At 36.7% G+C, this 15,000-nt stretch overlaps 1 protein-coding gene across 2 annotated transcripts in view; it reads right to left on the reverse strand.

The window, feature by feature from the left end:
• acsl1b (acyl-CoA synthetase long chain family member 1b) overlaps window positions 1–15,000 on the reverse strand; it is a 28,836-nt gene that overhangs the window by 1,760 nt on the left and 12,076 nt on the right. For both annotated transcript variants that reach the window (XM_073921336.1, NM_001003569.2), the window contains 17 exon segments: window positions 13,047–13,259; window positions 12,739–12,853; window positions 12,103–12,167; window positions 11,476–11,577; window positions 10,544–10,643; window positions 8,790–8,965; window positions 8,000–8,032; window positions 6,908–6,959; window positions 6,027–6,100; window positions 4,990–5,067; window positions 4,040–4,174; window positions 3,534–3,668; window positions 3,237–3,332; window positions 3,070–3,142; window positions 2,096–2,184; window positions 1,176–1,292; window positions 550–693 (listed from right to left, as the gene is read on the reverse strand). In XM_073921336.1, coding sequence (XP_073777437.1) covers window positions 550–693; window positions 1,176–1,292; window positions 2,096–2,184; window positions 3,070–3,142; window positions 3,237–3,332; window positions 3,534–3,668; window positions 4,040–4,174; window positions 4,990–5,067; window positions 6,027–6,100; window positions 6,908–6,959; window positions 8,000–8,032; window positions 8,790–8,965; window positions 10,544–10,643; window positions 11,476–11,577; window positions 12,103–12,167; window positions 12,739–12,853; window positions 13,047–13,241 — 1,779 coding nt within the window. In that variant the 5' untranslated portion in view covers window positions 13,242–13,259.

Below are 15,000 nucleotides of genomic sequence, written 5' to 3' on the forward strand. Positions count from 1 at the left end.
CCTCCAGAATTTTAAAATAAAATATTAATTACATTTGAATAGAATGAATAAATAAATAAAATAAATGAATAAATATATTTGTATTTAAATTAAATAAAAAAACAAAATTATAAATAAATTAATAAATAAATAAAATTAATGAATGCATTACTGAACAATTAAGATATTAATTTGATAAAAATGAATTCTAATTAAAAAATTAAATTTATATATATTTAAACAAAATCAAAATTAAACAGAATGAATTGATGGATGAATAAATAAATAAATAATAATAAATGAATAACTTAACTAATAAAAATTAAATTAAAATCAATTAAATTTAATTTAATTTGGATAAAAATGAATAAATGAAAAATATATAAATGAAAAAATTTATGAATAAAAATAACATTTAAATAAAATAGATTTAGATAAAATTTAAATTGGATGAATGGTTGGATAGTTCTATCCTCTGTCCTACGTCTGCCTTCAAAATTTTCCAGTGCTGTCCCAGAATTTTCATGTGAACCCTAATTCTCGCCCATTATTCTATCATATCCTCCTGACCTGCAGACTGTCTCCATGCACGAAGGCCTGCACCACAGCTTCACTCCTGATGTAAATATTCTCGATCTTCTCCGGAGCGATGTATTCACCCTGAGCCAGCTTGAAGATGTGCTTCTTACGGTCTACGATCTTCAAAGAGCCGTTCTGGAGGGAAACACAGTCATATATGTATTGTACATATTTTAACCGGTTAAAGTTGGCCCATGCAAACCTTTGATTAGGCCCACCATCCCATTTGCGAAGAGAGGAAGAATGAAGGGTGGTGGTTAAGGTCAATATCTTTGACAGAGATCGTCATTTCACATGTAATGTAATGTTTTGTTTGTTTCGCAAAGGCAGGTGCAGCTTAAATATTAAGCATTGAACTCCACTGTGTTATTTTTACTGTAATAAGTTCATTTTACTTTTAAATAGTTCATATAATTTAAAGCAATGTTCTGTAGTTTTTAATTATCAGGCAATGAATTAGAAAATAACTCATGGAATATTTAATGTGAAACAGTTTGGTATATTAACCTTCAGCCCACAGGCCTCAATCAAGTTTAATTTTTGGCCCTTCATAATAAAGTTTGGGCACCCCTGTCCTAGTGAAATGTGCTTGTTAACACAGAGTGAGCATGAAGTACCGGCAGCCAGCGTCCGATGTCTCCTGTGTGAACCCATCCTTCTTCATCCAGAGCTTCTTTCGTCTTCTCTGGGTCTTTCAGATAGCCTTTAAAAGCATTGGGACCCCGGACACACACCTGATGCAACAACAAATGATACACAAATGACTGAAAATGTACATGTGAAATTCTCTTACACGGCCAAATTTTCTTACACTTTCTTACAAGCATTTTCTAGACAAGCAAAAAATAGTCTTATTTTCAGAAATGATGCATCAAAATTAAGTGACTTTTTCCAATAAATAACTAAAATAATCACTTAATTTTGACATTATTTGTGAAAACAAGACAATATAAGTAAAAATTTATGAAGTTACAGTTTAATATTATATTATCTGATAATATATAATTACATTAAATAGTAATAAAAATGTAATAAATGTAAACAAAAATGATTTTAAGTCTTACTCTTTGGATCTAAGTCTCTAACTCTTAAGTTAGAAAACAGGAACTTTTTTTTTTACCATAATATTTTTATTTTTCGTTTTCAGTTTGTACAAATTGAAATACAACATTTTACAAACATTTTACAACAATAATAACCTTGTTGCATTTACAAATTATACAAAATATAAGGATAGAAAACAGGAACTTTAATTGAAAGTACTTTTAAAGTATATCATTTTATTTTTATTTCTCTGTTATGTTTTTATTTTTTATTCTTAATGTTTTTTTCTTTATTGTCATTTGCAAATCTTTAAAATAAAGTGTAACTTGAAGAAATAAATGCAATCTAAACATCTAAATGACTATAACAAAACATGACCAAGAAACACCATCACAGACAGACAGACACATACAGTATAGACACACACACACACACACACACACACACACACACACACACACACACACACACACACACACACACACACACACACCTCTCCTTCTCCGTTAGCAGCGTAATAGTTCATCTCTGCCACATCCACCAGTTTGATGTCATTACAGGGCAGAGGAGCTCCGACGTGACCTATACACACACACACACACACACACACACAGACACACACACTACAAAATTACTAAAATAGAATATCCAAAAGTGAAGCAGCAAATAAACACGCTAATTTACAAGATTCTTTAAATGCGCTGTCACTGAACACACACATACGCCTTTAAAAGTTTTGTAGGTCTGTGTTGGTGGGATGTGTGTGTGTGTGTGTGTGTGTGTGGATTTGTGTTGATTGTATGTAGTTGGTGTGTTTATTGAGTGTGTGTGTGTGTATTAAATGGTACTGTGAGTGTGACTATGTTTGTGTGTGTGTAATGAGTGCATTGTGTTGTGCCAGTGAGTCTGTGTGAGAGAGAGGAAAAGAGTGTGTCTATGTTTGTGTGTAGTTGGTGAGTGTGTAAGTTTGTGTAAGTAGTGTATGTGAATTTGCATGCGTGTGTGACTGAGTTTGTGTAGTTAGTGTGTTTATTGTGTGTAGTGAGTGTGACTGTGTGTGTTTGTTTATTGCATGTGTAGTGAGTGTGACTGTCTTGTGTGTGTGTGTGCTTATAGCATGTGTGTGTTTTTTATGTTTATGTGTGTGTCGTGACTTTGTAGGTAGTTAGTGTCCATTTGTGTGTAGTGAGTGTGTGTTTTGTTTGAGTGTAGTATCGGTGTGTATGTGTGTATTGTGTTGAGTGTGTGTGCGTATGTGTGTGAGACTGAGTTTGTGCAGTTAATGAGCATGTGTGTAGGGAATGTGTTAAGTGTGTGTGTGTGCGTCTGTCTCTCTGTGTGTGTGTGTGTGAGAGAGAGAGAAAGAGAGTCTGTCTTTGTCTGTGCATGAGTATGTGTGTAGAGTGTATGCATGTGTCTCTATCTTCGGTGTGTGTGTGTGTGTGTGTGTGTGTGTGTGTGTTTGACCTGCTGTCCAGTCTCCTGGTAATGTGGTTGTGCTGCCGGCGGTGCACTCAGTCTGTCCGTATCCTTCATAAAACTGCAGAGACACAACATTTCCCTCAGAGTGACCCAGGAATCAGTGTGTGTGTGTGTGTGTGTGTGTGTGTGTGTGCGTGTGTCTGTTTGTGTACCTGGCAGCCCAGAGCAGCTCTCAGGAAAGTGAGGACGGGTTCTGATATTGGAGCGGCTCCAGTGACCATCATCCGCACACAGCCGCCAACACTGGCCTACAGGGGGCAGCAGACACACACATTACACACACTGCACACTACTGACACGACTTATTAGACACGAGTTATTAAGCATAGTCAGTTTTTAGTTAGACTTGGGAAGTGTTTGTAAAATAATTCAGATTTCACAGGAGGAATAATGTGGACTTCTGTCATATTTACAGAGTTTACAGAATGAAAGATGCTGATTCTGTTGACCTGCACTTTCTTGAAGATGATCTTGTCCCAGATGCTGTCTCTCCTCATGATGCCGCTCTTCATCTCGGCCTCTTTCCTCCTGAAGGCGAACTCCAGCAGGCGTCTTTTCAGGGGAGTGTTTGCCTGACCGTAGATCTGACAGAGAACAGACAGCCATTACTAGGAGCAAATGTGTGTAAATCTATATTTATTCAGTTTTTAAATTAATTACAGTAATATTATTGACGAATATGAAAATGTTAATATCATTTATTCACAATACAGTCTATTAGTAGAGATATTACATGAGAGACTTGCTTTGTTTACCAAACTAAGTGAATTTAATTGGATTTGCATTGTAGATATTAAATACAAGTTAAAAGTTATTACTTTTATTTAATATAGTTCTGTTTTTTTTTAATGGTTGCATATGCTTTCATTTAATCCATTCGTCACCATTAATTCAGCTCATTCATAAAATAAATCCCCATGTTGTCGAATAAGCGGACTGACACTGCCGGACTCACCTTGTCAAACATGCGGTTCAGCAGACGAGGCACCACAGGGAATATGGTGGGCTTCAGAGCGATCAGGTCATCCATCAAAACACGAATGTCCCCCTGGAAATATCCGATCCGCGCGCCGTGAAGCAGAACCACACCCTGAACCGCAGGACAACATGAAGAGCAGGAGTGATTTTAATGGTGCTGCATGTGCACTTTTGACTCTTCTAAAGCAGAAAACATCACGATAAGTTTGCAGATATTTAACCCTTGTGTGCATTGTTCAGATTGACCACCCTTTGGTTGTGTTGAGGGCTGTTTTTGCCCCATTGACTTCCATTATAATCACATTTACTGATTGCAAAGCCATGACAGCAGATAATCATGCATTCTTGGTTATTGCTGGCTTTTACCGGTGGGAAGAGGGACAATGTGTAATTTTTTTCAAAAATGAGACGGAGGTTTGGAGTTTAAATTAATAATGAGGTGGATTTTAATTAGCTATTTATATAAATACTACAAACATAAGCATTAGCTGAGCAGCTTACAGCAAAAAGGTCATTGCACACTAAATCTGATATGTTCATACAAAATTTCTGCATGGTAAAAAAACTAATTTAACCTTACATTGTGTCAAATAAATTTACACACAGTCTCTAAAACCTTTGTTTATATGCATCGGACTCAGTGTGTAAGGACTGTATAGGTGACAACTGTTTCCGATATAAATACAAAAAAATGCATACAAAGTTTGTTAATTTTAGACCTTCAGGCTCAATCATCAGACATGCTCGCGCCTGTTTTTGTCAACCTGGCAACCTGTGTGTGCATCACTAATAGTTTCCCGATAAAAAAAAAAAAATTCCTCTTCAAAATGTTGGATTTGAACTGCTATGCCCAGTTTAACCACTAGATGTCTTGACCCCTACATACTGCACCTTTGAGAGTGTTTAGTTAACAGAAAGAGAGCAGACCTGTACGACTCTTTCGAACATGTGCGCCAGTGGCAGGTAGGAGATGTGTGAGTCCCGAGAGCTGAGAGGACACGTGGACTGAAAAGCAGAGAAGAAAATACAGGTAAATGACAACATCTTTCACATCAGTGTCATTATTCTAGCTGAATATGTGCACTACGATACTATGCAACATATCAAAATGGATTAATCATTTTAAAAACAACAACAAAACTCAATAATAAAAATGTTTTTTAACCATTACATTAATGAAGATTATGGAAAAAATGCTAACATGAAAAAATAATGGAAAAAAATGAACAAAAAGCAAAAACACCAAGTTACCTGGTAATTTTTTAACAAAAAGTAATGAAAAAAAGAGCAGCAGTAAAAAAATAAAATAAATAAATAAATAAAACAATTAAAAATAAATAAATTAATAAAAAAATAAATTATAATTGAATAATTAAAAATAAATAACAAATAAATAAACAACCAATTTAAAATAAAATTAATAAATAAAAAATTATAATTAAATAATTAAAAATAAGCACAAAATATAAAAAATAAATAAACAAAAGATAAATAAGAATAATAATTAAACAAAAAACAATATATAAAAATAAATTAATTAAATATAAAAATTTAATACAAAAATTATAATTAAATATTTTTTAAAACAAATAAATAAAAATAAACAAATAATTAAGTAAAATATATAATTAAATAAAAAATAATATATAAAAATAATAAATAAAAACATATAAATATTAATTAAAAAAAGCAAATATAAATGAACAAAAACAAACAAACAAACAAACAAATCACACACACAGTAATATTGAATGGAACATTGCCATTGTACTACAATATTATTACAATCTAGAAAATCTGCAATATTATTACCCCTTTGTCTGATCTGTTTTATTTGAGGTAATCCTGTGTAATATATATTCTAAGCTTTTTTTTTTTGTTTAGTTTTTTTTTTTTAAGACGTCTTATGTCAGTACTATTGTGAAAACTCATAAACATAAACAAATAAACGAGTGTGCACTGACATTAGTGACGTGGATGAAGGCAGAAATATTAGACACGATGTTCCTGTGTGTGAGCATGGCTCCTTTGGGATTTCCTGGAACACACAATAGATTCAGCAGATATTCACAACACAGACACAAACAAAACTCTTTATTTTATTATGTGATAAAACAAGACGCTTCACATACAGAACTGTGCAGTGAAAATCAGTAAAAACACAATTTAGGGATATATTGGATGATTATATGGTAAATAATTATACATGTTGCTGTAACACTTTGCAATGAGTTTGCATTGCATTATTTAATGTTAGCCAACATATTAACCAACACAAACAAACAATGTAATATACATCTATTAATATACATTAAAGTCAGTCAATGGTCATTAGTTCAACTTAACACACAGTGCACTAATGTTAACAAACACTAGTTTGGGATTTAAGAACGCATTAGTACATCGTGAACTATGATTAATAAACGCTGTACATGTATTGATCACTATTAGTTCATGTTAGTTAATGCATTAATATTAACTAATGAAACTGGAAACACTACAGTAAGGTTGTATTAGTTAATACAAACAATAAACAATACTTTAATTACAGTATTTGTTCATGTTAGTCAACATTAGGTAATGAAAACAGTCGTTCATTGTTAGTTCATGTTAATTCAAAGTGCCTAATGTGACTATAGTTAACTAGCATGAATTTAAATGTTGAACTATGATTAATAAATGCAGTACAGGTATTGTTCATAATTAGTTCAGGTTAGTAAATACATTAACTAATGAAACCTTACTGTAAAGTGTGACCAGGAAGACAACAGTTTCACATTTAAGCCTCTAAATTTAATAACTGACCAATCAGGATCAACTAAAACAAACACAAGTGTCTTCATACCTGTGGTTCCACTAGTAAAGCAAATAACAGCCAAGTCATCAGGCTGAGGAGGCTGCAAATACAGAATATAAAGAGACTTTAATGCTTACAGAGTTTTAAAACGGATGGGAAGTAGTATAGAAAAGTGACCTGAGACTTTTATTATTGCATACAAAACAAAGCTATAAACACCACTTGCAGAATCAGTCAAGATGTGAATAATTTTAACCAACAAATCAAAGAAATGACATGCATTTTGCATGATTCCTTTATGTAGTACTGTCCTAAACACAACATTTAGCTAAAATATATATACATCTAATTCAAAAGAAAAAACAATAACAATGCCATTATTAAAATAACTCCATGCAAAAGTGTGTGAACCCTTGGTTTTTAATACTGTGTTCAGCTGATGGTGATTTACCTCTGTTTTTTTGCTTTGTGATGACGAGTCTGGTTTGTTTACAGTGTTTAAAGCCAGAGTTTACTTTCACACAGGGTTATTGGAGTCAATTCAGCTATTTTTCTGTCTATGAAAACATATTTTGATGTACAATATCCTACCCAGGACAATAATACATAAAGAAATATCATGCATTTTAAATGCTCTCTCTTAATTTGTTAAAATTAGGGCTGCAAATCTAACATTGCGATATTTTGTGATTCTGCAATATATATTGTGATGTGATTATAATTTCACCAGACGACTTCTGGAAAGAGTTGAGCATTTTAGATGGATTTGGGTGATTCTGCAGTGGGCGTGCATCTGCATACAATCTAATAAACAATCTACAAGCACAGATAAATACAGTAAAGAACAAGATACAGTTGAAATAAACATGAATCATTATTATAGCTAATAAAGCTGCCATTTCTTATGCATGAATGCTTTTAAAATCAGTATGGCCTCATAAAAGCATGCAAGTGATCAATTATAATACAAACTCAGCATAGTATATCCTGCGATGTGAATATTGCGAATGGTCAGACTGAAATATTGATTTGAAATGATTTCAGCAATTCTGCAAGGGGTGTTTATATTTTTGCATGCCACTGCAATCTAAACTGTCCAAAGCACACAGTAGACAAAGTGAAAGTGAAAGCAGGACTGACCTCAGGCTGCCGCCGGTGAGTTTTGCCCATGTTCTGCAAAAGGAAAGAGAAACGGATTCAAATGAATGACGGAGACAGAAGCTGTTCAGCAAAAGAGGAAGAGTCTGCAGACGGGTGTGAGGTTTGTGGTGAAGAACAACAGCAAACACAGCCAATACGAAAACCTCTTCATACATGAGCAGAAAAGCAGAACTGCAACACTAATAATGCAGAGACTCGCACACTGGACCCTAAATCATGAAGATATACAAAGACAGGACGATTACAAATTAAACAGCATCTAAAATGAATCAGACACAATGGAAAAATGTAAATATTCAATAAATACTAAAGCTAAAATCTCAGTGGTCTGCACAGTGGATTAAATTAAGGTCGCTGTTTCGAGTGCCGGCTGAGCAAGCAGAAGCAGAGGGTCAGATTTTACTTGTATATAATCTAAATTCAATTTAAAGGATGCACCAATTCTTGCAAAGAAACACACACACTCGAATGAAAACACTCTTGCGCACACAGACACACACACATACAAGCATGCAGACCCATAAAAACAGACGCAGAGACTCACTCACTCACACAGAGAGACAAACAAAGACAGGCATGCACACACAAAAAACACAGACGCACACACTCTTACTCATACAGAGGTAATTTACACACACACACACTCACACGTGCATACTCATACACAAATGAAACAAGCACACACAGAAACACACACACACACTCAGACACACCCAGCCAGACAGAAACACACACACACACAGTGTTGAGAAGAGAGTGTATGGTTGACCTCTGCATCTGTCAGGCTCATGATCTGTATGCCGCACTGCTGCGCTCGGCTCTGGAGATCTGCGTCCACGTCTGCCATGAGGATCAGGGTTTTCACACTGTGCTGACGACCAGAAACACACTCCAGCAGCAGACCAGCCTTCTCAGGTACATCACACACCACCGTGGAGATACAGGCTGCACACACAAACACACAAGCACACAAGTACACACACACACACACACACACACACACGCACACACAGTATAATATTAAAATAATGTTGAACACTCTTAATGCCTAAATCTGTGCCCAGCACTAATATAAATAAACATGCTCTCTGTATTTAGAAGTTGATTCATTTACAAGTTGATTAAACTGATTCACGTGTAGATTTGTCATGCTGGGTGTCTCTGTTTGCATCAGCGATCATGGTTATAAAGACAAAACTGTATTATCAGTCAGTCAATATATAATATCTTGTCATTAACAGCAGTCATTAGCTTATGAATATATATATATTGTACACTCACTGGCCACTTTGTTAGGTACACCTGTCCAACTGCTTGTTAATGTAAATTTCTAATCAGCCAATCACATGGCAGCAACTCAATGCATTTAGGCATGTAGACATGATCAAGATGATCTGCTGCAGGTCAAACTGAGCATCAGAAGAAAGGGGATTTAAGTGACTTTGAACGTGGCATGGTTGTTGCTGCCAGACGGGCTGCTCTGAGTATTTAAGAAACTGCTGATCTACTGGGATTTTCACGCACAACCATCTCTAGGGTTTACAGAAAATGGTCTGACAAAGAGGAAATATCCAGTGAGCGGCAGTTCAAATGCCTTGTTGGTGTCAGAGGAGAATGGCCAGACTGGTTCCAGCTGATAGAAAGTCAACAGTAACTCAAATAAGCACTCGTTACAACCGAGCTCTGCAGAAGAGCATCTCTGAACACACAACACGTCCAACCTTGAGGCAGATGGGCTACAGCAGCAGAAGAGCACACCGGGTGCCGCTCCTGTCAGCTAAGAACAGGAAACTGAGGCTACAATTCACACAGACTCACCAAAACTGGACAATAGAAGATTGGAGAAACGTTGCTGCTCTGATGAGTCTCCATTTCTGCTGACACATTCGGATGCTCGGCTCACAATTTGGCCTCAACAACATGAAAGCATGGATCATCCTGCCTTGTATCAGCGGTTCAGGCTGGTGGTGGTGGTGTAATGGTGTGGGGGAGATTTTCTTTGGGTCCATTAGTACCAATTGAGCATCAACGCCACAGCCTACCTGAGTATTGCTGCTGACCATGTCCATCCCTTTATGAGCACAGTGTCTCCATCTTCTGATGGCTACTTCCAGCAGGATAACACACCATGTCATAAAGCGCCAATCATGCCATTCTTGAACATGACGATGAGTTCACTGTACTCAAATGGCCTCCACAGTCACCATATAATAATCCAATAGAGCAGCTTTGGGATGTGGTGGAACGGGAGATTGGCATCATGGATGTGCAGCCGACAAATCTGCAGCAACAGTGTGATGCTATCATGTCAATATGGAGCAAAATCTCTGAGGAATATTTCCAGTAGCTTGTTGAATCTACGCCACGATGAATTAGGGCAGTTCTGAAGGCAAAAGAGGTCCAACCTGGTACTAGTAAGGTGTACCTAATAAAGTGGCCAGTGGGTGTATACTGACTGCCTGATAATATGGTTTATTAAACACAGAGCTGACTTTTGCAGATGAAGTAAGAACTTGGGCGTACTCTTGTCCAGGATGTAGCTGATGGCTTCAGTGCCCAGTGTGTCGTACAGCGGGACTGATATCAGAGAGTATGTGTAACAGGCCAGCTCCGCAATCGTCCACTGCAGAGAGAGAAATATCATTAGACAACACATAAGCACACACACACAAATACTGGAGAGAACTGAATAATGCTTTCACTGTAATCTGAGACGCACACAAACACACACACACACACACACACACACACATGCAGAGCCTGAAGAGAACTGAATAAAGCTTTCACTGTAATCTGAGACACACACAAACAAACAGCACACACACCAAGACCCAAGACAATTGAATAATGCTTTCACTGTAAACACACACACACACACACACACACACACACACACACACACACACACACACACACACACACACACACACACACACACACACACACACACACACACACACACACACACACACACACACACACACACACACACAGAAGAGAACTAAATACTTTACTGCAATCTGAGACTCACACACACACAAATAAAACTATACTTTAATAATGGTTACGTAACAATGGTTAAATAATGATTTATTAATTGCTAATTATTGTACAAAATTTAAATAATAATGTAATTTATTAAAATAAAATAAGTCATCACACATACGATTACACAGCCCATATAACAAACACACTTTTTTACCAATTATATTTATGCAACTAACTATAAATTAATAATATTTTATAATTTTAAAATAAATAAAATTCAAAATGAATGCTTTTTATATTAGTTAAATCTTTTATATATATTTTAATAAAAAGAAATAAAATCAATCTGTTTTTTTTATGGCCATTTAATTACTGAAAAATGTAAATTAATTAAATATATTATTAAACCCAGTCAAAAACACGCCCAAAACAGCAGTGAAGATGCATTACGGTGGTAAACGTCTGACCTCTGGTCTGTTCTGGGAGAAGATGCCGATGTACGGGTCTCCGCTTTTCGAGTGTCCTTTGTGCAAAAACGCTGATCCTAAATGCTCTGCTCGCTCGATCACCTGAAGAAGAGGACATAACAACAACAAACAAACATCATACATTCATAATCCTTCAGCCTTGCCCCTTATTTATCAGAGCTCGCCACAGCGGAATGAACCGCCAACTATTCAGCATTTCTTTTATGCAGTGGATGCCCTTCCAGCTGCAACCCAGTACTGGGAAACATCTATACGCACTCATGTCACATACAGTACAGCCAATTTGTGTTTGGACTGTGGGGAAAACTGGAGCACCCAAAGGAAACCCACACCAACACGGGGAGAACATGCAAACTCCACACAGAAACACCAACTGGAGACAATACAAAACTAATATTGCTTAAGCGAGCTGATAATATCGACCCTAAAATGGGTTTTAAACAATAAAAAGTGCTTTTATTCTAGCCGAAATAAACCAAATAAGACTTTCTCCAGAGGAAAAAATAGTTTAGGAAATACAGAGAAAAATTCCTGAATCTGTTCAACATCATTTGGGAAACATTGGAAAAGAAAAACAGGAGGGTGAATAATTGAAATACGTCATACCTCTGAATAGGAAAGCCATTCATAAGGCTGCTTTGGTTTTCTGGATCCCAAGCATGGACCGTTTTCTGAAAGGAAATATAAAAGACATCACAAACTTGGCAACAGTTTAATATTCCTTTCTCTTAGTCCCTTTATTCATCAAGGGTCACCACAGTAGAATGAACCGCCAACTATTCCAGCATATGTTTTACACAGCAGATGCCCTTCCAACTGCAACCCAGTACTCACACACGCACGCACGCACGCACGCACGCACACACACACACACACACACACATATATATACACTACAGCCAATTTAGGTCAACACATGCTCCCAAATATATTTTGAAGTCGCATAGGTAAAATTTCGGGCGCATTTGCTCCCAAAATGGTCGAGCCCTGTGATGCTTCGTGTGTTTTCCTTTAGGGTGTAATGTATGTGTTTGTTCATGAATATAACATTCGTAAAGTTCTTCACCAAGCGACTATCGAGTCTGTCAGAGCTAAAACACATCAGTCAAGTGCAGATATTACTGAAGAGTGCCTGGCTCAAAACCTACCAGGGATGAATAATATGCGAATTAGGGACACAGCATTAGTGTGTGTGTGTGTGTGTGTGTGTGTGTGTGTGTGTGTGTGTGTGTGTGTACATACTTGACTCCCTCAGGCCTCTGTGGAAACACTCATACATGGTTTTGGCGTCTTCATAGTAGAAGCTCAACAGTGGTCCTCCGTTTAACACTGCGCCTCGACGAGCAAACTCTCCACCCTGATGGACAGACAACACTGCTTCATTTACACATCTGGGACTGCAGCAAGCACATTAGATAGCAGGGATGCACTGAAATAAAAGATTCCGGAAACCACATCTGTATGATGCACCTTTATTTCTGAAAGTGTTTGCATTTGACCACTGAAAATTTGGTGCATCCCAAGAAGTGTGTGTGTGTGTGTTTACTCACGGGAAGCTCTATAGACTGCATGCGCAGGTCACAGGGTGCTTGGAGGGCTTTGGGCCGCGTGGCGTACCAGTATGCAGTGACGGCGGTGAAGGCACCCATGCCGAGGAGTGTGTTTGTGGAGAAACTGCGCAGATAATCCCTCACCTCCGACAGTTCAGGGATCCGCAGCTGGCTCAACAGCTCGTGGGCCTGCATGACTGCTCAAAACTCAATCTGTGGAGGACAGATGAATTAAATTAGAGGATTTATAACACAAATACTTATTTGCAGAAGCGTTCATTCATCGAGAAATGCTGTACATACAGCTTTGTCCCCAATTTCTGTTTAACAGAGAAATTTCTTAACAGTTTTAATAACTCATGTCTAATAACTGATTATTTTCTCTTTGTCATGTTGACAGCACATAATATTAGACTGGATATTCTTCAAGACACTAGTGTTCAGCTTAAAGGTGATAAAGGCTTCACTATGGTAATTAGGGTAAAGTTAGGGTAATTAGGCAAGTCATTGTATATCAGTGGTTTGTTCCGGAGACAATCCAACACTAATATTGCTGAAGGGGGCCAATAATATTGACCTTAAAATGGCTTTAAAACAGATAAGACTTTCTCCAGAGGAACAAAATTATAGGAAATACTAGGAAAAAAAAATTTCACACGAGAACCATTTGAAAAAGAATAAATATTTCCCAGAGGGGCAAATAATCTGCCCTCAACTGTGCATTTGTTTCCACCCACCTATTATTATGAGCATTTTAGGATATATTTAATATAAAAAGTATATATAGTAATATAATTAGAAACCCCTGGAGCATTTCTGATGATTATTACAAGGCTTTTGAAGCTTTATGACTTATAAAAGAATATATTTTGTGTCATTTACAATGTTATTTAAGTTATCATATGGTTTGTTCAGATACAAGAGGATCTGGATGTAAATATAGAACAAGCCCTCGGTTTATATTATAATCGATTTAAAAGTCACAATATGGCCATGACACTTTAAAGTATGTCAAATTAGCCAAATTAACATACATTTTCTATCACTAGCAGTGCGAGTAAAGATAAATGAGGGACAACTGTACTCCATTCAGTCACTTTCATTTCTGTCAGCATTGTGTTTTTGTCTGTTTGGCGCCATCTAGTGTCTGGATAATGCGCAGGTTAGTGTATACTCCATCAGCTGTTTTCGTTTTTGACTGTTTGGTGCCCTCTAGTGTCTGAATAATGCGCAGGTTAGTGTATACTTCATCAGCTGTTTTCGTTTTTGACTGTTTGGTGCCCTCTAGTGTCTGAATAATGCGCAGGTTAGTGTATACTTCATCAGCTGTTTTCGTTTTTGACTGTTTGGCGCCATCTAGTGTCTGAATAATGCGCAGGTTAGTGTATACTCCAGCTGTTTTCGTTTCTGTCAGCTTTGTGTTTGACTGTTTGGCACCATCTAGTGTCTGAAAAATGCGCAGGTTAGTGTATACTCCATCAGCTGTTTTTATTGTTTTTTTTTTGTCTGTTTGGTGCCATCTAGTGTCTGAATAATGCGCAGGTTAGTGTTATAAAAGATCCATTTTCTTTAGAAATTTACACAAAACACTGAACCGGAGCTTAAATCACAAGATCATGTAACAATGTGTTTCGTTCTCACTTATAATCCTCTAATTGTTGACAAAACCAGCGCTGTAAAATCTGCTTTATTGGTACTAAAACATCCCATTGAGGGCTTTAAAGACAAAACCTAAACGTTTTGATTAAATCTCAGCAATCAGTGGGTAATCAGGTGAACTGTGACACATTATTCCTGCAGAGAAACACAGTGTGTGATGAAGGGTCAGACTGATTCAATGATAAGATGTTCTGTAAGGTTATCCTAATCTACAACACACCTCTAATTCAACCAGCAAACCTTCCCATTCCTCTAACATGTCATTAAAGCTTGCAGAACTCCACAAAGGAGCTTC

This window comes from Danio rerio, chromosome 14 (genome assembly GCF_049306965.1).
Source record: "Danio rerio strain Tuebingen ecotype United States chromosome 14, GRCz12tu, whole genome shotgun sequence".
Classification (NCBI taxonomy): domain Eukaryota; kingdom Metazoa; phylum Chordata; class Actinopteri; order Cypriniformes; family Danionidae; genus Danio; species Danio rerio.